The sequence below is a fragment of the Neolamprologus brichardi genome, chromosome 11, assembly GCF_056152115.1.
Source record: "Neolamprologus brichardi isolate AB-2024 chromosome 11, ASM5615211v1, whole genome shotgun sequence".
Taxonomy (NCBI): domain Eukaryota; kingdom Metazoa; phylum Chordata; class Actinopteri; order Cichliformes; family Cichlidae; genus Neolamprologus; species Neolamprologus brichardi.
In genome coordinates this window covers 17,450,001-17,472,453 of record NC_142114.1, presented here as the reverse complement: position 1 = coordinate 17,472,453, position 22,453 = coordinate 17,450,001, and the positions used below count along the sequence as shown (strand labels likewise).

Here is a 22,453-nt window from a genome sequence, read left to right as displayed (position 1 = left end):
CGATAGGAAGAGAGAGGCAGCTGGCTGCCTGGATGATATGCAGCTACAAGAAACAGCAGGGGTGAAAAACAGAGAGAAGCGAAAGGATAAAGTGTAAGGGAGAGTTCATGTGTGAATGAGCTCAGAAATAATCAACACACGGATTTGGATTTGCACTTGTGTTCACAAGCTTGTGTGTTTGTTTGTTTGTTTGTTTCCCCGATACGTGCGTGTGTGTGTGTGTGTGTGCCAGGAGGGGGAGGTGGTGGTGTGCTGTGCAGAGGGGCACGAGGGAACAATCCCCAGCCTCTGGGGAAATATATTGCAACTCTTCCAAAATGGCAGACACAGGAGAATCAATGGGTGTTTACATAAGAGAGTCAATACCCAGGGGTTCCACAGCAAGGTTTACAATATCAAAGACGCACACAACAGTCGCTTCCCCACTTTCTCTCTCCCCCCCCCCCCCCCCCCCCCCCCCCGTATCACTCAGCCACCGACCGAGATGCCTTCTCTGAAGTAAATTGTTTAAGATCACTTCACACGGTAAGGCGCACATACGCATTTCCAACAATTTGTAAGGTAAACATTATACAGGCAGACAGTTATGGTTTGCATATCAAAAGAACGTCAAGCAAAACCACCTTCACTTTTTCATTATTTCACTGCGGCTGATATTTGCACTGACATTAGTGACATCCCTTTTAGTCTTTTGGTGCTTCATCTCATTATGTTCACACAATTTCAGCTCCGTCTTCAACCACGGACAGTGGCGCACATGAAAACTGAAACAGGATTTCTTTGTTACAAATTTATACTGACCGATGAAACGGATTTTTCTACTTTAAAAAAAAAAATAGAGATAAGCCAAGCTTTTTGCCACCCTTTTCCTATCATTCAGAAAAGTAAACTGCTGACTTGAAGTAATGTGATTACATGTAAATTCTCAGTGTAATATTATTGCATAGGTACAATGTGGAACATTAACTTCAATGGAATCTGGTCAAAAGAAATGTATTTTATTGGTATACGCTCCTTTTATACCAAGGATATTTTCCTTAATTATTTATTACTTGATTAACCTTTCAGGTTTGATGTTTATGAGGGCAAAGAATGATTTTTTTAAGTGCTCCACTGCAGCTCAACACAAACACTTCTTTGTTTGCTTCCTTCAACTCATTAACCATAACTTTAAATAAAAACCTACTTAATTTTACAAATGGAGACTGCTGAAATCCCATAATAACATGAAATAAACCTCACTACATTTTCTGGAAATGTACTAAAAAGTAAAGTTGGCAAAATTTATAAATGCCACGTATGAGCGAGGGCAAGCTATCCATTGTAGTGGTTTGTTTAACTATTTTTAAATAAAGACTTTACATGCAAGTTAAACCTGTCAGCGGCTGTGAGAAAGCGGCGCTATGCTCGTAAAACAATGTCTCAGAAGGACAGTAGTGACTTCTATGCAACACTCTCATAGTACAATCACACACCACTGCTTACTGAATCATGTGAAGTTAATTATTCACAAACTGCTGACAAGGTCAGAGAGGACAGAAGAGACGAGGGGGAGCTGCAGCGAAGCAACTCGGCGTCTCGCGGCAATGCCGAACAGGTCAAGCAAACTAAGAGGGGTGAAATGAGGGAAAATGAGGGAAAATAAGGAACAAATGAGGGAAATATCAGGAGTGACTGTGGACAATAGCGTGAGGGCAGCGGTCACGGTACCTCAGGGGCGATGTAGTCAGGAGTGCCGCAGAAGGTACGTGTGGTGTCGCCCTCGAACATGCCCTCCCTGCACATCCCAAAGTCTGCTATCTTTATGTGGCCCTCGCTGTCGAGCAGCACATTATCCAGCTTTAGATCCCTGAGAGGGGAGAAACGCCACACAGGTATGAATCACTTTGATAGATACCATCTTTATAACAGTCATTAGCTACAAAAGACATGATAAATCTGTGTCGTGTCTGTGCCGAACGCAGACTGAAGTGAACACAGGCAAACCAGGCCACGTTATGAAGCAGCCCACTTCTTTACCTGTAGATGATGCCTTTGCTGTGGAGGAAGAAGAGGCCGACCGCTATCTCTGCTGCATAAAACCTGGAGGGAGAGAGGAGGAGGAGAAGGAGGGACAGAGAATCAGCTAATTCAAAAGAGGATGATGACAAGAGGTTAGGAGAGAGGGAATGGCGCTGGAGAGGGTGATGAAAGGGAGAAGCAACCAAAGAGATGAAAGGCAGGAAAATGAAGAAAGAGAGATGGAAATGAGCAACAGGGCAAAAATTAGTTTTAGATGATTGATCAAAGATTATTGATTAGAAGAATAGCCAGGGGGAGGGAGAATGTAGATGATACGATAAGATTAGTGGGAGGAGAAAGTCGGGGAAGAGAAAAGGGCTGGCACTTGAGTTGATGACTTTTTATGAGTCACCAGGTATAATGAACAAAGCTAAGAGACGAGTGTGTATGTAAGAGAGCACAGAACAAAAAGGCAGGAAATGAGACTTTGTGTAGATAAGGACGGTGATTAAAGGAGCTTTTTGACTACATACGCTGCGTGAGGCTCTTTGAACTTCCCAACTATCTGAATGTGAAACATCAGGTCTCCTCCGTTGACATATTCCATCACGTAATACAGTCGGTCCTGCAGAAGCAAAAACACACACACACACACACACACACATGCGCAAGCTCCTCATGCATAAGCACCTCTTGTCCAAATTAAAAAGCAATCTGTTAAAATACCTCCTTCAGGACCGAGGACCTTGTTAAAGAAAGCAAGCTAATTATTTCATTTATAAATCGGAATTCGCCCAACCTGGACCGAAACAACTCCTGGGAGGACGATGCAGCCAAAGTGTCAGGCAGCTTTATGGCCAATTTAATGAAATTTAGACAGTTCATTTGGGAATCCAGATACCCACACACCTCAGTCTGGAAGGCGGAGTAGAGGGACGTGAGGAAGTGAGGACGAGAAGGGAGCGCCAGAACCCTCCTCTCTACTAGAGCGCTCTCCGTGTCCTCGTCCTGGAAGAGAACGTCTTTCTTCAGCACTTTTATGGCAAACAGACGCTCGCTGCCTCGCTCCTCTGCCAGCAGCACCTGTGCAGGAGGGGGAAGAGAAGAGAAAGTTTCTGAAGAAACAAGGAGACAAGCGTGAATCCCAAAAGTCTGCAAAGCAGCTACCGTATGTCTTCAAAACCCATAAATAAACAAAATGTTTACAGAAAACACAGGACTGGCTTTCGGGTTGAAATGTTAGAGAGTCGAGAAAAACACAATTTCCCCAAAATTCCAAAGTCACCTTTGAACATTTCTGAACGGATAACACAACAGCAGCAAACCAGGAGCAGCTTTAAAAAATGATTATAGCTTTGACATAAAAGTGCTCTCGGACTTAAAAAAAAATCCCCAATGCAACTCTTCTCGCTCCAAAGACAGCCGTGCATGTGACGTGCTGTACTGCAGTCAGGTCTGAGTGTTTTTTAGGTTATTGTGTTAGCAGTGATGAGGTGCACTGGTCGCAGGAGAAAACTAGTTCCACTGTTTAAATAAACCAGCGCCCGTGTAAAATGAATAAAAGGCAAATATAGTGCAAGATATAAAAACACATTTTCTCACTCCTATTAAACTGGCTGCTCGTGGGTAGCTCTGAGTGCTAATGATGCTATAATTTTCCACAATGAGTGCCACGTGATCCAGGTTTCACTGAGATAAATATGGTCAATAAATATGGAAAATGCTGACAATAACACTGTTAGAAATGATCAGCCCTCAGTGCTGAGCTGTAATAGAGGCGAGTGGAAATTAAGGATCTCATTTTACTTTCAAATGGAGGTGAACAGCACTGAAAATTACACCGTTTTTAAATATATATATATAAAACAGTGCGACTACGCTAAGATGACTCCCTGTGTGTGTGTGTGTGTGTGTGTGTGCAGGGCTATTGATGAACTGCCAGTCAGCAGGAGAAATCCTACCATCTGTGATCGTGTCTCCTGCTCTGCGTCGTGGTTTTAAACCAACTCACATAAAAATAGGACTCATCACCCTGCAGAATATTACAAATCTTAGTAGCATGTACTTTTTCTATTTGCCGCTCTTGTTATCCCATTTCCTTTTTGGTCATTTTGTCACTTTCTGCAGCGCAGTAATCCTTCTCTCTTCCCTCTATCTCTGTCTGTCTCCTTCTCACTTTCCCTCACTCAGCAGCCCCGGGGTCTGTCTCTCCTTTCTTGGGTCGTTTTTTTTTTTTTTTCTCTCTCCTCACATCTTACGTAAGTCGAGTCTATTTCTCCTGTCCTCTGTAGACTCTCCTCTGACAGTTATGAAACAGCACAGGGGGATTTCAGAAGAGGAAGAAGGACTCAAAACTCCTCTCTCTTCATTATGTCTCATCTACTGGGGAATTAAAGAGAAAATGGAGAGCAAAGGCTCCCTTGAAATGAACACCTCCAGGATGACTGCCTGTGTAGCATGTGGGAAGCTCACGACTGCTGACAACACAAAAGAAGCAAAGGGTTAAATGAATCATTTGGCAGCAGAAGTAGAGACAGTGAGTATGTTCATAAGAAAGGGTAATTTATTATTTTTTTCAAAGAAATTCTGGTTTCCTGTGCCTGGGAGCTGCTGCATGAAATGCCACTTGAAGGTCAAGTCCATCGATAGAAGAAAGGATTTAAATCCAGGAATAATCTTTGTTGTTTCCAGCATGAATGGTCTCTTTGATATCATTCGCAGTTGCTGGATAAGAGGTGATGATTGTGTGTACAAAAGAAAAGATGGCATTTCGTTTACCTTGCCAAAGCTGCCTTTTCCAAGAACCATGAGGAAGTTGAAATCGTGGATGCCCACTTTAACTTTGCCAGGGCCCGGAGTGTGGACAGGGGGACAGGAGGGAATGAGGGTCGGGGACAGGGCCACGGGAAATGGTTCAGACAGCGGGGAAGGCATCGCTTGAGGCAAAGAAGGTGTAGTAGCATCTGGCTGAGGCTCCTGGAGAAATAAAATGGGATGTTCGAGAGATAAATGACACACCCCCACACAGATCCATAAAACAGGAACCCAAGACAAACCAAACTCCCTCCTACCCCCAGTTTTGGACTGCAGTCAGGCAGCACAATTCTGCACCCTGGTGGATGCAGAGTGCAACAGAGAAGAAAGGGCGCTCAGTATAATTTATTATCTAATTATTTAGCAATAACACCAGCATTAATCTTCCAAGTTTTTTTTTCTTCCTTAGATAGAACTGTAGGAAACGGGATAGTTCAGCAGGACAGACGCTGACCCAGTATGAGCTGTGGCAGCTGCTGTTTGTTAGATGTAGGTAATTATAAGCTGATAAAAGCTTTGGCAAGGTCTAAGGATGAATGGTCAAAGGCATGGCACAAAATAAAGGGTTGCTCCACTTCCTGGCGAATACAGGTATAAATATCCCGTCACTTGCTTTTTGTTCACCTTGAGCCCATCTGATGGCTTTATGTCCATATAAAGCAGCCTGCTGCCTACCTGCAGGTCCGGGTCTGGCACAGGAATGTTGTAGTACTCTCCCTCATCTTGGGCCAGCAGTTTGAACCAACCACTGATTGGACGCCTGAAGATCTCACTCACGCCAAACGACAGCGCTCCCATGAAATCGTTCCTAGACGTCCGGTCCCAGTCCCATATCTCCACAGACAGACGCCTGTCCCACTGGTGACCACGCACGGAGCTGAGGAGTCAAACACACACTTGTGACAATTTGATACATGATGAAACACAAAGCATAGAACGAAATCCTCCCTTTTCAGTGTGACCTTTGCTGAAATGTCTTATTTCCCCTGGATATCAAAGATGCACCTATAAGAAAGTAAAGGTTAACGCCGCTGAGTAATCCGATTTTACATATAGCAACGTTTGTGGCAGAACCCTGTAAATTTTCCACCCTAAAGTTTGCAAGGACTCACAAGGTGAAGCTCTCATTCCAGACGGGATTGAGTGTTGAGCGGATGGTCTTAGTCTTCTGTTTGCTGTGGCTCTTTGGGTCTGGAATCAATTTCAGTTTAACATACGGGTCTGACAAGCCATTTGGGTCCATGGGCATCAAGTTACGAGCCTCCCGCACTGAAACAGCAGTGAAACAATAAAAGGAAAGAAGAGAAACCTTACATTTCCTACAGAAGCCTGCTTTTTGTTTAAATTGGTTGAATCCAGCGGGTCCTCCCACCTGTGACAAAGACGTCCTCCTTTTCTCCTCTGATGGTCAGATGGATTCTCCCTCTCTTCTCTGTGTGATCCTGGCCACACAGACTGGGGACGCTGGTCTCGCATCGCCGATGGACGTTCATGTCACAACCTCACCACACAAAGACGCACAAAAGACAAAGTGTGAACACAGACATGCGCTGGATACGTGTGGAGTAATTAGCTGTAATCAGTCTAAATACACTAGCGTGCTAACTTTATTAAGCATAATAATTAAAAAGATGAGATGAGGAATAGTGGTTGTGGGCTTCACTAGCTTTCAAAAAACAAGAACATTTATGTGAGCAAGTTCTGAAATTATTGGTTAGTATGTGCCAGACTTTCTTCACAGGGTATAGAAGCCTCCTGGAGTCTCCACTAGTTTCCAAACTCTTCATCTAATTCTCAGCAAGAAAGTGAACAAGCACTTTTTCCAAAGTAACTAACTATTCCTTTATCTTAGCCAAAACAAATGATAATAATAGCTGGAAGTCTTCTCCAGATGTGAGTTTCAGCAATGTGTATATGTGGAGTGATATTCATCTGAGCATAATAGCTAATAAAGGCTCAAAGCACGTAGATTTATGTATCTCGTAGAGTGGAGTGAAACTCACTGGTACATTTCATGCCCTGGTGTATGAGGCCATACAGCAACGAGCCACAGTGGTCACAAAATGTAGGGCTGGAGTACGTGTGGATCTTAAATGTGTGTCGACTCTTCAGGTCCTGAAATAAAACAGAAAAACAATCTGCACTGAGAACACGTTCTCTCTCTCACACACATACATACGATGATTGTGGAACACACACACAGACACACACACACACACACGTACAGAGCGTGATTAGCGGAGAGAAGATGAGTGGGGCATTCGTGGACAAGCCAATTAGATCTCTCCACTCGGAGAGGACACACAGTGTGTCTGCAAGGCTGCGTGTGTGAGCGTGTATATACTGTGCACAGAGGGATGAATCATTTTTATCTCTCTTCAGCTCATCAGACCACCCCACCGCCCCGCTTCATACACCACCTTCTCCCAAACTGTTTTCCCTCCCTTGTCGCACTGAGTCGCTATTTAAAAACTGTCACCCTGTTTCTTCTCTTTCCCTCTGTGTGTTCTTTCACTGTCTCATCCATTTTCGATCTCTCACACATGCACACACACACACACACACACACAGTTACACACATTTTCTCATTGACCTCAATTCTCAGGCAGTTTATTTAGCTGGTAGAAAAAAAATGTGAGTGAAAGACAAATCTCCCTGAAATCCTCAAAATGACACACAGAAGAAGACTGAGCAGTCTGTGGCTCTCGCTCTCTTTCTCCCCCCTCTAATTCTCACTCTTATCAGTCCATCCTGCCCTCCACCTGTGTCTCCACCACACCACATCTCCCACTCCCAGCATTTCAGATGCCTTGTAGGATTGCACGACATGAGTGCAGACGTCATGGATGGAAACTGCATGGACTGATGGCTGACTCACGCACACATGCTACTGTCATCAAAGGATGTTGAAAAATGATGATGACGATGCAAATCTTCACAAAAACCGAAAATAAGAAGGGAAAAGATACGTCTGCTCACATCTGGTGTGGGGGCGGTCACAGAGCCGGGGCACGTGAAGGTCACAAACTCGTGACATCTTTTGTGGACCACAAAACTGCAAACTAGAGAAAGCAAACATCTCAGAATGAATCTGCTTTGCAGGACAAAAAATACATCAGAGAAGATTAAACGCTGCAAGGAAAGGCAATAATGCTAGGTTTATCTCTACCTTGACATTGGAATCCCTGTTTCCCAATGCCCCTGTGTGAAAAAGACACATGGATTAAGATACAAAAACAATTTTCTGCAGTCTTCCTTAAGGTGAAATATTTAGCTTTGGAGAATGAGATATTGCTATTGCGTTACTCTGCACTGTATAAAGACGAAATGCAGACTCTAGTGGAAAACAAATTGTCTCATAAAAAGACAAAAAACACCAACAACTTGATACACTAAGTCATTATGTGTGAAGTTTGAGTGCTTTTCCTTTCAAAGCCTCACCGCTGACCAGGTCAAACACTTCCACGCACACACACCAATACGATGCTTCTGCAATGTTGGCTAGCTTCCAGGGTCTCCTTAAAGCTTTAATTGAATAATTAAGTCATTGATTGACTAAACAGTCCACTCAGCAGCTTGCCTGTTGTGGATCGAGTTTTGATTAGAAGGCTTAGAAAGGCAGGCAAACGAGAGACCTCGACAGCTCCTCTACAGTCATACCGGAGAGGCTCAGGGGTTCATAGGAAACTGACCATAATCACTGATCTACAATCAGTTCACCATCTGGCTGAGTAATAATTAAAGAAAGGGTTGCTGAGGGTAATCTGATCCTTGATCAGCACTCAACAGAAGTCCGTGTCTGTAGCACCAAATGTATCCGACCAGTTCTGCTTTTTGACCAGCAGAGAGCATTAGAGAACCAGATATGGTGAGGATTCACAGAGCTGCTCTCTGGCCAGATATCACAGAGAATTTAATGTAGGGGATAACTGCATTTTGAATTAATGATGTGAAAAAAATCTACCAAACACATGCAATTGAATAAAATGCTTCTATAAAAACATCAGACTAACCCCTATTGGAGCTTTTTTTTGAGAAAGCTCTTTATCAAAAAACACACTTTGACATGTGACAATAGAACAAACACATAAACAAATGAATTATGGCTAAATTCCATTTTGCTGCTGCAGATAGAGAATCTATGACACTCTCTCTGACGGTAATTAGCACCGTCCCCTCACAGCGATCAGGTCCTGGATTCGAATCCATCAGCCGGCTGGGGCCTTTCTGGGTGGAGTTTGCATGTTCTCCCCGTGCTCGCATGGGTTCCCTTCGGGTACTCTGGCACAGTCCAAAGGACATGCTTGTTAGGTGTTAACTGGTAATTCTAAATTGGCCATAGGTGTGACTGTGAGCGTGAATGGTTGTCTGCCTCTCTGTGTGAGCCCGGCAATAGATTGGCAAGCTGTCCAGGGTGTACCCCCCCAACTCCCGCCCTATGACAGCTTGGATAGGCTCCAGCCCAACTGCAATCCCTTATTGGATAACTAGATGGATGGATGCTGCAGTTGGTGGCACAGCGGTGCAGTGGTTAGCACTGTTATCTCACAGCAAGAAGTGCCCGAGATTGAACCCGATGACTGGCTGGGGCCTTTCTGTGAGGATGCATGTGCCTGTGTGGATTCTTTCCAAGTTTGCTGGCTTCCTCCCACAGCCCAAAGACATGCATGTTAGGTTAACCGGTGATTCTAATTTGGCTCCAGATGCTAATGTGAGCATGAAATTGTGTGTCCTGTTGTTAGCTCTGTGACACACTGGAGACTTGTCTCTGCCTTGACAATACGGATGCTTTAATTTCAGACCATTCTGATGTGGCTCACTATTATGGCTTATTGAGACACTTGATGGTGACGTTATGACCAGCAAATCTGATCTCCATCTATGCCAAATCACAATTCAGCCTTCTTCAGCCTCCTAACATCCACCAGGTGTTCTGGTTAGGATAAGGATTAGGTTAGCATCCAGTCTATTTATAGATGGGTTTTTTTTGTCCCATTTGGCACACACAAGTGGAAAAACATGTAAAAGAATAAAACAAACAAACAAAACAAACACAGGACCAAAATGACACTATATATGCAATGTTTCTTTGAATAATCCACTTGTTTAGTATATGGATAATATCTGACCCTAACAGTAAGCAGGTGACCAGCAGCTTGGTAGATGTTAAAAGGTTTAAGTATCATAACAAATATTTTAAAAACTATGATCCTTGTTAGTATGCTAAGACTGGACTGTGACACGAAGCAATTTCACATTTTAATGTTTTCAGACAGTTTTGCTCAGTTATTATCCAAAGGAGCCAAAACAGGTACAACCCACTACTCTTTAAGACCTTGACTTAATAAACAAGATATTTACATTTACAAATTAGAACAATCTTGCCTTAGTCTTTAATTAATCTAACAATCTCCCCGGGGCCTCTAACACCGTGATTGAAAGCGTCTGCTCTGACATCTTGTGCAAAATAAGAGAGTTTTCAACCTCATCTAAGAGCTGCTACCACTGCCAAGACAGCAGCCAGTTGGAGAAATGTCCTGAAAGATACCCAGAGGCTGCTGGCACGTACAGCGCCCTGCATCCAACATACACTCCCACCATATGTTCAAACACACAGCCACTTACACTCACAACGATAAACACTGACTACTGCGCCTTCAGTGGTCGCTCACAGGGTGTCGTCTGATCATAAAGAAGTCAAATCTGATTCTAAATTCATGTATACGCGCATAAATGTTATAAATGATGATAAGCACTGGTATGTTATTTTACTATTAGGTTTTTTAAAAGGTAATCTAATATTATGTTATAATAAGTTATTAAAGTCACCTGTAAATACCTATATGTACTTCTAGATACTTAAAACCTTAAATACTTACACCAAATCCCAGTTTGGGATTTAGGTGTTTCTGAGATTAATGTCAGAGTTTCTGTAACATTAATCTCAAATCTCCAAATGCAGAGTCCAGCACCATCTGGAGCAATTACAGCAGATAGTAAACATGGTAAAACTCTATCAGTGCCAAACCGACTGCATTTTAGAATTTTTACTGCTTTTTACTGTTAATTTTACTGCTTGGTTTAGTTTACTCATTAAAAAACATACTACTAAGTCCGTGAAAACAATCCTATGATGTGTTTTGTCGCTCAAGAGGAGACTGCAGAAGTCTGAAACATTAACCCTTTTGACGTCTCAGTCTGAATTTCAGACTGAATGTTTTCTACTCCTGCATTATTATTGTGGATATCTCAGATTCTTCAGTCCATCCCTTATGAGTCCTTCAGATTTATGAAACTAAACAGAGTACCCCTTTAAAAAAAGAAAGTTAATTATTACTAAAAAATGTAATTACTTCACGGTTGGTGCCTGTCTGTTTTAATGCAGTCAGGCTAAAGTTCATATCCTAATTAAGTTCTTGTTTGTCTGTGTTTTTTCAGTATATATATATCAATGCATCGGCGTGTGTGAGTTCCTAACGTAACGCCTGGATTATGTGGGCGGCAGTGTGGAGGTGAGGTTATGTGATCAGAGCAGGTCAGTGTGGGCAGTCTCTCCAGCAGGCAGCTGGAAAGGGTGAAAGAAAGAGAAAAGGGAAAAAAAAGCAGTGAAAGTCAGCACTACGTGGAGTGGTGGGATGCCTGAGGAGGTGGTGTTTGAACAGTTGGGGTGGTTTCTGTGTAGCTGTGTGTGAGTCTGTGTGTGCGTGTGTTACCATATGAAGTCGGTGCAATGACTGCAGAAGGTGGGCTGTTTGAAGAAGCGTGCTGTAAACTGGTGGTCTTTCACTTCGACAATCCTTTTGTGTTTGAGCGCTCCCTTCCTCTGAAACACGGGCACCCTGGGCGGAGGGGAGAGAGGCGAGGGCAGAGGGGAGGCACCGGGGGAGGTTGCAGATGTAGGGGAGGCCAGTGTCAGTGGGGAGAGCGAGGGGGACGGGGAGACTGGGGTAGACATGATGCCTGGAGGATGCGGTAAAAAGATGAAAAGGTAAGGGGGGTTGGATGATGAGTGTCAGTAACGAAGGCTTTGCTTTGAGCAGAAGACCTTGAATAGAACAGAGGAGAGGGCGGAGAGGAGGAAGCAAGGACAAGGAGGAGGAGCGGGAGGAGGACGATGGATGAAAAGTGTAATGGGTCAGAAGTTGTATTAATGGCACATGGGATGTAGGGTAGGGAGCGGTGAAAGAGTGACGTGATGAGGAGAAAGATCGAGAAGGGATGAATGGGCCGGAAGTGCAGCGTGAAAGAGGGAGCACAGGGAAAGTGGCAGGTAGAGATTGAAAGAGAAAGAAGAGATATAATGAAGGAGACAGGGAGGTTAATTCACATACTGAGACAGGAGTCTCTTAAGAGACGCTAAATGATTAGTGCAACTCGCTGTGTCCCACATACTGCCTGCCCATGCTACCCATACATATCCATGTCCCTCGCAGCTATGACTACCCCCCTTCCCTTCCTACCCCCTGGTCGTTATGTCAACTGTACTTCTGTTGCCATGTCAACAACACCCCCACCAGCTGCTCCAATATTAGAGCCTGGTTTCTCCTCATCTTCCTGCCTGCCTTTTTTAGCAATTAGTCCCATTTCTGAAGAAAAGTTTGGACCAGAATAATATGTACATGTCTATAGGGAATGAGATGCGCTGGAAAAAGTGCAAAACGGCAATATTAGCTGGAGAGATTGTGGTGCAAGAGTTGCACGCTACTAAATGATAAATGAAACACCAACAGAGATTTAATGAATAAATAAATAAGCCCACAGCGAAAACCCATACCATAAAAGAAATGTGATGAAATGTTTGTGTCTCAGCAAAGAAGCAGGAGCAAATCAATCAAAGGCGTGAAAGTGGACGGTAAGAAAAATGGCACAGGGCTCAGTAATGAGTAGAATAATGACAAGAAGAAATAAATGTTGTACAGACTCACACGGAAAAGATAATAAAGACTTAATACCTGAATTTAGGACAATTTTGGAGGAAACTTTTGAGCTGAAGATGTCTTTCTCCTCGTGTTCTCCTCCTCCTCTCTGTCGGGCTCACTTCAAATGAAAGGCTAAGGTGTCACACCTGTAGCTGGTCACCTCAGGAAAAAGAGAACAGGGGGAAGAAAAAGCAGTGGCTAGCAGGGGGAAAACAGCCCCAAAAAAAGAAAAAAATGAAAAGAAAAATGTAAAAATGAAAAATGGGTAAGCAACAAGCGTTTTGAGAGACTCAAGCTTTCTAGGAACCAAATATAGAGAAGTGAAGTGATATATATCCGTTAACCCAGAGGCAGGGTGAGGAGGAGGACGAGATAGAGAGGTGGTATTCTCTTTCCAAGATTGATTCTGTTTTTACTAGGAGGAGGACGAGAGAAAGAGAAAAGGAGAGAGAAAGAGAGAGGGCGAGAGAGAGAGGAAGAAAAAACAGAAATATGGAGAGAGAGAAAGAGAGAGAGAGGAGAAAGATTGAGGGGAATAGGCGGCGATTCATTTTGAAATCTGGGTTACTTCTCTCAGGAGAGGGTGAGGGGAGGTAGAGGAAGGAGGACGGATGAGATAGAACATGCCATTTTAGCACCACAAATACAGTATGGACAAGCAAGTGCCAACTGTCTCTCACTTCCTCTTGTGCCAGATGGAGAGAGAGGATTCAGTCTGAAAGAAAAACGCAGAGCTTCTGAGAAAAAGCTGAGCGTAGCTAAAAGTGGAAACAAACTCAAGTTTGCTGCCGATCCAGCTGACTGAAGGATCAACAGGCCTGCAAAACAAACAACCCTGTTAGTCCATGCTGCTACGGCTCAGTTTCGGGCTTTTCACATCAGCGTTCTGAGATCAGGAGTAGAGTGGTGATATAGTAACACTGCTCCGCTCTGCACTGAAACCAGGTCAGCTAAGCCTGATGGGAAGAGTAGTCTCCATGAGAGTGGGACTTTTTGTCTACCGCCTCTACAGTTTGTGGGCATTCAAAGGACAGGCAGATAGTGAGACACACATGGCCCATAAAAACACAAAGCCTTACAGTCCAAACTACAACAGCAGATGCAACCTATTGCTGCATACACAGCCAAGCAGTAGCTTCTTACCTTTTCTATAGGGACACATATTTATTGAGACCCATTAAGAGTCCAAAGAACTAAACGCTTCCAGATTTGTAGTAGAAGCATCCATCCATTTTCTTCCACTTATCCAATTTAGGGTTGCGGTTGGGCTGGAACCTATCCCAGATGTCATAAGGAAAAAGGAGTGTTTGCCCTGTGCCAAACGGTAGACGCGCTAACACATAGAGACAGACAACCATTCACACTCACATTTAATCAAGATTTGAACCCAGGACTGCTGATCACTGCACCACACACGCTCCTGCCCCTCCAAGAGCTTCATATACAAATGAAAAATGTTTCTTGATAATGAATAAACAACCTAGGCCAGAGATCATTATGCATTGGCGGTGGCTGCTATGGGCCTGGTAGATTCCCTAATACCTTTGAGAGAGCTTTATAACCTCAAAAAGAAGGGGAACAAATTTATAGACAAATGACCAGAAGGGGTGATTTGTCTATACCACAGCCCAGAAGGGCCAGGGTGTGCTCCAGCACGTCAAATTCAGATAAATGGTCTCTACTTATAAAAGTAAGACTAGAATATAAGATATTTGCAAATGTGCCTTTTCACTTTCTTGCCAGATGAGAACAATGACATCTCATGTCCGTTTAGTAAATATGGAGCTGGAACAAACAGCTGGTTAGCTTTCCAAAAAGACATAAAACAGTGGGTAACCACCAGCCACGCTCAGACAGTGGGAGAAGGGCAGAGTAACCAGAGAGAACCCACACAAAGTCAGGGACCAAGACTAAGACCCAGACTGGAGATAAACCCAGGACCTTCTTACTGTGCTTAGACCAGGGGTGTCGAACCCCAGGCCTCGAGGGCTGGTGTCCTGCAGGTTTTAGATCTCACCCTGGGTCAACACACCTGAATCACATGATTAGTTCATTACCAGGCCTCTGGAGAACATCAAGACATGTTGAAGAGGTAATTTAGCTATTTAAATCAGCTGTGTTGGATCAAGGACACATCTAAAACCTCCAGGACACCGGCCCTTGAGGCCTGGAGTTCGACACCTGTGGCTTAGACAGTAACAAAAGCTACCGATCTGCACTACTGAGCTCTCAGCAAGTCTTTGTAAATAGCATTCATGCAGCAATCATAGTGTAAGAATGATGCCGCTGTTTTTGGAGACTACGTGCCATGGTTAGCAGTGCAATGCTCATAATGATCTTTGGATGTGCTGAGATGTCAGCAAGAGCCAGGCTATATTTAGAAGTCATTCATGAGAGATTGCGATGATCTTTACACCTTACTGTCACTCAAAAGTAAATAAACACATTTTCATAATTCATTAGTTTAACTTTAAAAACACAATCCCTTTTTCACCCTCAGTCACAGGTTGAAAGCTCATGAAGTGACAGCAAGAACAAACGTTTGTCATCACAATGCTACTAATGCAAGCGCACACAGACACAATTAATCACAGTCTATGTGTGCATGTATGTGTGCAGGCCATGTGTGGTCCACGGATGATCCTGGGAGAAGAGAGCAGCAGGCAGGATCAGAGGCAGAGGATGGAGGGGTGGATTGGAGTGGGACAGAGAGACTGAGAGAGGGAGCGAAGGGTTGAAGGTCTAATTAATGGAAATGTAGGTTATTAGTCTCCTGATGAGGACACTGGCAGAGAATTAATTAACAATTATAATTAGCAAGATTGTTAGAGAGCAAAATGGTGTCAGCCAGCAAGATAATAGTGAGCTAGCGTGCATAAGGTGTGCGTGCGTGTTAGAGTCAGTCATTTTTGGTGAAAAAAAATAACAGCTGTGTGAACATGCCCTATCTGACAATGATATATGTCATTTCAGCATTAGTCATGCAGAACCAGCAGCTGATTGGAAATGATAGGGAGGGGGCTTTCCTTTGCTTTTTCTCTATAGAACTGCCTTTGCTGTCTTCATTTTCTGGCCCATAAGACTCCCAGTCTTCATTGGTCTTATCTTGGATGAGTCATGTTCTTGTTCTGTTGTCACAACTAAATGAGAAAGATGTCCTTGCGCAGTGAGAGAAAGACACAGGGGCACAAAAATATAAGCAGCAGACCATGCACTCTTCAGTAATAAATGCATTGGAAAACAAAACATAAATGGCTCCCAATGCGTTCTCTCCATGCGGCATGATGAGTAAGCACTTATGGCTCTAAAAGTGTCTGTATCAGTGTGCTTTTGCATGCCCATTGAAGCATGTGTGCGTGTTTGATCCCAGGCCATAAAAGTGAGCTGGTGTGCAGCCAGCCAATGATGCATTAAGGCTGTAAACCAAAAAGACATATACACGTGGAAGTGTGAAAAACACACTGATTCGGCCTGCATGATTAACAGCAAAGGGAAATCCTATAGACACAGAAAGAACTGAAGCCAAAAGGAAATATATATCTGACAATGGAAAAAAAGGCTGAAGACACCACAAAAAACCTGTCTCAGTTATGACCAACCACTAGTCCCCACTCACTCTTTTTCTCTCACAGTCTACAGATGGCCATCTCATTATTTCTGACCATGGCTTAATGAAACAGAAAATTCTCCTCCGATAGAATCTTTTTGAGGGGGGAGTAATCAGCACTTTACCAATTACATGCATCCATTATCATCTAACGAGTGCTCAGTCGTATCAAGCACCGACTTCAACCTTGCTGGCTGGCTGGCTTTCTCCAATGAAATTAAGGTAAATTGACTTGCCTAACTGTTGTTTGTGGAATCAGGGGAGAAGTGGTGTCTGAGGTAATCATATCTGCCTGTTAAATTTGTCTCTTCAGAATCAAATTGGCTCTGTTTGCCAGTATTGGCTTCTATTTGCTTTTTTAATGAAGTGGGGTCCGCTGTGTTTTTCAAAGAGAGCAACAAACCTCCACGCCAGTCAGATGAGACATTTGGCAGGCGATTAGGGTCTGTCAACATGGCCTACAAAACTCTCAGTCCTGAAACAAATAAGCCTGCTCTCCATATTTGTTTTACTCCTGACCTGCCTCTCAGTGCAATGTGAAATGCTGCAAAGTGGAAAACCGCACGCCTAAACAGAGGCATTTGAGCATATCAAACATCTAAGCGTGTAAGAGGTGTCAGGTATTAATGTCTTTAATATTACATCACTTTGTGCAGTCGTTTACAAGTTATGATTTTCATTACAACTCTGCTGAACCGGTGTAGTTCCAGGAAGTCTGTCTCTGTCATAGCTTGATTAAAGATGGACTCAAGCTGTGGGATCCCATTTTGAAATATTGAATTTCAGGCATTCACCTTTCTTGGTGTTTTGAAACCAAATAAGCAAGTGTGGGGTGGATATGACCAAGGAGCTGAGAAGACTGCACACTCATAAAGCTTGCCTTGCCCTAAAGCAAATCCTTCTTTTTTATTTTCATCTAAATACAGCCATAACTTAGAAAATGAACCTCATGGTGTATTAAAAAAGACTTTAAACTAGCATCTGAAACCATAACTGTAATAGGAACGTGTTTACTGACCTATTAAATCAAGTGAGCTGTAGACTTCTATACAATTAGACTTTTTAGAAATCACAGGAGTTGCCATCTGCTAACACATGCTCTCTTCCATCTTATCACAAGCTGATGTGTGGTCAGGGAATGCTTCTAGTCATATTTTCACTTAGTGTCATTTCCCCTGTAGTTTACTTTTTACGTGTGAGGAAGAAAAAAAACCTACAGTCTATGCCCACGTTAGAAGGCCATGGGGGTGGTGGATGGCACAAGTGCACAACCTTAAACCAGAAGTTTGAGTCTTGTCTGACAGCTCCTTGGTCACCACGGTTACACTGAGGCGACACCACCAGAGCACTGTTAGTGGTCTCACTGGACCAATTTCAAATGCTGAGTATGTCCTACTGACTCTCAGACTACTACAACTGCATATACAAAAAATGATGCTCAAAGGAGTATCCAGACCACCTACAAGTTCTCAGCTAGGAAGCTAAAAAGAATGCAAGGTTGGCTTTTCCACACTGGCTTCATTTCTCAGATACAAAGAATCTATCCATCAATTTAAATACAACACTAATGTCTCGGGCGCACTAGAGTAAAAATGGGACAGGACCTCCTTATGACTGAGAAAAATGTCGTTGCCTGATGCTTGCACAGAATTTTTTGACATTCAGTGACTGTTTGCAAGTATTTGCAGCAGTTGCCCGGAGACTGAACGTGCAAGACCCTTAACTTCTGAGTGATTATTCTCAATTGCAAGGTCTGTGCAGAGGCTGCCTGATGGGATCCAACCTGTCTCTAAATATTTACAAAACTGACTGCAACCACCGCTTTGCAAAAAAAATTGACATCTAATTTATAATCATAGTTTATAAAAAAGTTAATAATCTCATTGCCATTTAATCTGTCCTGATGCACTAAAATCACTCTGAAGACATGAGTGGTGGCCGACCTGATCCACATCTTTGCAGAAGCCATTTTAAAGGTAACTAGATTTTTCTAGATTTTTTAATCTCCAACCAACCACTGTTTTTCCTTTGTATGCCTGTAGTGCAACAAACTGCTTTCCTATTTTGTTTTAGCACTTTCTAGCATGCTGCTTCAGCATAATGCTTTCCACTGATGTGTAACTGTGCATTACCATATGCAGAGGGAAACCATATGTAATGGCTCTTGCTTAACTTGAATGATTGTATAAATGCATATGATTTACAAATGTTTTAGAAACTTTTAGAAACACTCAGGCACTGAGCTTGACCCTGATGTCTGATTGTGTTAACTAATAGTTTTTTATTTACACATCCAACAGCAACAGAGGAACATGAGCATTCGCGTAAATGTAAGTTCACTTTTCTTGTAGCTGTTTTGTTGGGAATACTGAGCAGTACAGACATCTGTATGATGAACTTCTTTCATATACCTGTAGTTATGTATTATACCATTACTTTAAAATAAGGACTTTGTGAACTTTAAACTTCTTTCTACCTTGCCCATTTTTTAATTTTGATATATAAAACATTCATCAGACCTTGTCTCCACCGGGTATGTGCAAAAGAAAAAAAAAAAACTAACAAGAACTCAAAGCCTCAGCTTTTGGGCTGCAAAATCTTCCTTACTGCTACAAGGAGGAAAAGAAGGTTGTGAACAAAATGCGCTCAAGGGGAAGGATGAAAGCAGGAGGGCAGGGGTTTCAGGGTAAGAGGGGCGATTGGATAATGAGGCATGTGGAGAACAAGGTAAAGTCTGAGGATATCTTAATCTTCATCCCAGTTTTCTAGGATGAATTCCCTTTGGGCAGGCGGCACTACACATACACACACACGCAGTGGCAAATAAGGATGTAATACGAATAATTATTGTGTCCTAGATGCGGTGTTAATGTTGTTGCACACATACTAGCTGCACAAGACAGCAAACTTGCATTGCTGTTGATGTGAACGCTCCCTCTTAAGGACTGTCAGCACTGAAACTCTGACTTTAGAGACGAATCAAGAAAATACAATTTAAATAGGGTGAACAGCGCCGGCGCTTAGATTAGAGCTGAAATGATTATTCTATTAATTGTTCAGTTCATTCATAGAAAATTACTTTTTTAAAACAAGATGATTCATTCAGTGTTTTTTTCAGCCTCATATTCTCTTAAGGCTACTCAAATGTACTACCCTGCTCTCCTCTGTTTTATCTTTATGTAAATATAATATCTATAACTTCAGGATAGTAGGCTGAACTAAAAAGAAGCTTTTAAGACATCACCTCCAGCAATCTGCCATTGTGATGGCCGTTTTTGGACTATTCTTAGAACAAGCACTTCATTGAGAAAAAAAAATAAACAAAAAACATCATCTTGGGGAATCTGTGTCAGCATGAGCACAATGCAGAACAACAGAAAATACACGTTGCTGTGGTTTACTCTAATGGTTTGAGACGAAGTATCCGCAGAGATGCGAATAAATGAGAAAATTTGCATAAAAAATTGCATGTGCATTATTGTGTAAACACCCTCTGTGCTCATTACCATTAAAACTAATCAAATAGCCACAGATTGCAACAAACACTGCTTGGGATGGCCAAAATACAGGAAGTGCAAACATACAAACACACATTTGTGCACATGTTGTCTCTCTCTTACTCTCTGTCACACACATAAACAAACATTGGTTTTAGCTGTGGGTCAGTTAGCCCATTTGTCCCCGGATGTAGCTCGGTGTGGCTCGTGTGGAAGAAGCGAGAAATTGGCTGTGTAGCTGGGGAAAAAAGAGCAAGATGAAAGGATGCTTGGATGTTTTTTCAACTTCAGAGATCAAGCTGATGAGTTGTAGAAGCCTGTGGCGGAGCATACATGATAAAAAAGAAACAGAGCACTCTTTACACATGTGCTGTACTGCGTGTCTGAGTGAAGTGTGTGTAGATAACCATGGATATAGATATAAAGACAGAAAGAAGATAAGAAATTATATAATAACGTATACATATCAATATGTATAATTATACAAAAATGCATATGGCATGTGCAACAGACAATAAAAGATTAGAAGAAGAAACAATGTAGGAATTATCAATCAAATACTGCAGGAACACACTGGAATATTTTAAGGAAGGGATAAACTAGAGAAAGCAGAATATAAATGAAATGACGGAGTCAGTCGGAGGAAAAAGAATCAAAAGAAGATCAAAACACAAGATGAAGGAAACCTGTTACTGGCAGAATAGTGAGAAAGATGAAGATTGGAGAGGTGTAGGAGCATGGAGCCACTGCACTGCTTAGCAAGACACAACGCTAGACAGAGGCAGAATGATAGCGACAAAGACAGAAAGAGAGCGAGCGAGTGTTAAGCCCTGCGCTGCAGACATGCGTTACAAATCCCCAGGGAGCCGGTGGCAGATCAGTACAGGATCAATCTGCTGCACCTCAGCAGGGACGCAGAACACTCCTTCAATTCCCACACACCCTTCATCAATGTGTGTGTCATCATACTGTATGTGTGTGATTACCTGAGGTGGGGTGGGCTAGGGTGGTGGTGTGTGGAGGAGAAGATGGGAAAATTGGGGGTTGGGTTTAGTTATTCATCAGCAGATTAACCCAAACTACAGTACTGCGCAAAATTCTTGAGCCACTTCTCATTTCTTTATATTTTGCGAGGAAAACGTGAAATAGGTCCGATTATCTATTGAAACATGAGCAGTATATAAGGCAAAAACAGAGTTTATAAGTCAAGTCAAAGAAACTTTATTTATATAGCATGTTTTAAACAACCTTCGTTGACCAAAGTGCAAAATATACAAAATGTACACCATAGAAAACAGTTACTAAATTAAAAATAAAAATAAACTAAAAAACCAAATAAAACAAGTAAATAATAATAATCAAAGCCAGGGTATTATGCTCAACTAGACCTGAAAGCAACAAATACGTTTTTAAAAGAGTTTTAAAATGACTGAGAGACTGGGAGCAGCTAGTTTAACCTTGGTACTCTGGTAGGATTTCAAAAGTTCTGTTAAGTAAGGTGGCTCCAAACCATTAAGACTCTTAAAAACAAGTAACAAAACTGGAATGGACTGGAAGCCAGTGTAAGGAGCCCAGTATACGTGTGATGTGATCACACCATTTCTTTCCAGTCGAAAGGCCAGCTGTTGTATTTTGAACAGCTTGCAGGCGACAAAGTAAGGACATATCAGAGCCAACATATAAAGTGTTACAATAGTTTAGACAAAAAGTAAATTATAGTGCGATCTCTCAAAGTCATGTGGCAGGAGGTAGACCTTCACCTTCACTGAGAAGCCTTAGTTGAAAGAAACCTGTCCTAACATCAAATTTTAAAGCACTGTCAACTCACACCAAGGTTCCTTGCAAAAAAGCTAAAAAGACCGATGGTGCTGTCATATCCATCTAAGAGGTCAGGTCACCCAAATAAAATTTCTGTTTTTCTTTTGTTCATATTAAAGAAGTTTATCTCCAACCAGGATTGTACATCTCTGCGACTGTTTACTAGTGTCTGAATAGAAACATGGCTGTTGGTTTTATAGGCAAATATATTTTTAGGTCATCTGCAAAGTCTCTAGGGAGACCAATCCATGACTGATCGTTCCACTGTGTGTTTTTCTATCCATCTATGCTCGTAAAGCATTGGCCGTGTCTTTAGGATCACTGTCCTACTGAAAAATGAAGACGCTGCCAATCAGAAGCTTTATAAATGGTATTGCACGGTGGATCAAAATCTGATGGTACTTTTCTGCATTCATCATCCCATCCGTTACGTATTCCATTACGTTACTCAGTGACAGTAACGAATTCTGAATATTTTGGATTACTTTTTTACAACTACATGAATGTACTATTGCTGTGTAATTACTGAAGAATACTTGTCATGCCAATACCAACTAGATTTTTAATTCTTAATATAAAATGAGTAACAGTAGGGTGTACATTAGGTAAGGCTGCAATTTTGCAGTGATCTCGTATAGAAAACAGGTCTGCGGCTCCGAACCGTAGTAAAGGGACCTCTGGCTAAAACGTTGGGCTTGTGTTAGGCTTGTAGCCAAAAACTAGCTTTGCTCTGCTGTCTGGGTCAACTTTGTAGTGAGAGACAGAGAGAGGCGTTGAAAGGCTGCTCCAAAGAAATT

The 22,453-nt window shown here is 42.4% G+C and overlaps 1 protein-coding gene across 3 annotated transcripts in view; it reads right to left on the bottom strand.

Moving 5' to 3' along the window:
• Positions 1 to 22,453, bottom strand: part of prkcg (protein kinase C, gamma) — a 29,284-nt gene that overhangs the window by 3,792 nt on the left and 3,039 nt on the right. For 2 of the 3 annotated variants that reach the window (XM_006802944.2, XM_006802946.2), the window contains exons 1-13: positions 12,768 to 22,453; positions 11,529 to 11,860; positions 7,985 to 8,016; positions 7,795 to 7,877; positions 6,819 to 6,930; positions 6,188 to 6,316; positions 5,928 to 6,084; positions 5,491 to 5,692; positions 4,780 to 4,977; positions 2,911 to 3,084; positions 2,535 to 2,626; positions 2,020 to 2,082; positions 1,711 to 1,849 (exon numbers count right to left, since the gene is read on the bottom strand). The exon at positions 12,768 to 22,453 is cut by the window's right edge and continues 3,039 nt beyond it. In XM_006802944.2, coding sequence (XP_006803007.1) covers positions 1,711 to 1,849; positions 2,020 to 2,082; positions 2,535 to 2,626; positions 2,911 to 3,084; positions 4,780 to 4,977; positions 5,491 to 5,692; positions 5,928 to 6,084; positions 6,188 to 6,316; positions 6,819 to 6,930; positions 7,795 to 7,877; positions 7,985 to 8,016; positions 11,529 to 11,770 — 1,623 coding nt within the window. In that variant the 5' untranslated portion in view covers positions 11,771 to 11,860; positions 12,768 to 22,453. The remainder of the gene's footprint in view (positions 1 to 1,710; positions 1,850 to 2,019; positions 2,083 to 2,534; positions 2,627 to 2,910; positions 3,085 to 4,779; positions 4,978 to 5,490; positions 5,693 to 5,927; positions 6,085 to 6,187; positions 6,317 to 6,818; positions 6,931 to 7,794; positions 7,878 to 7,984; positions 8,017 to 11,528; positions 11,861 to 12,767) is intronic. The other variant, XM_006802945.2, reaches the window with a different exon arrangement.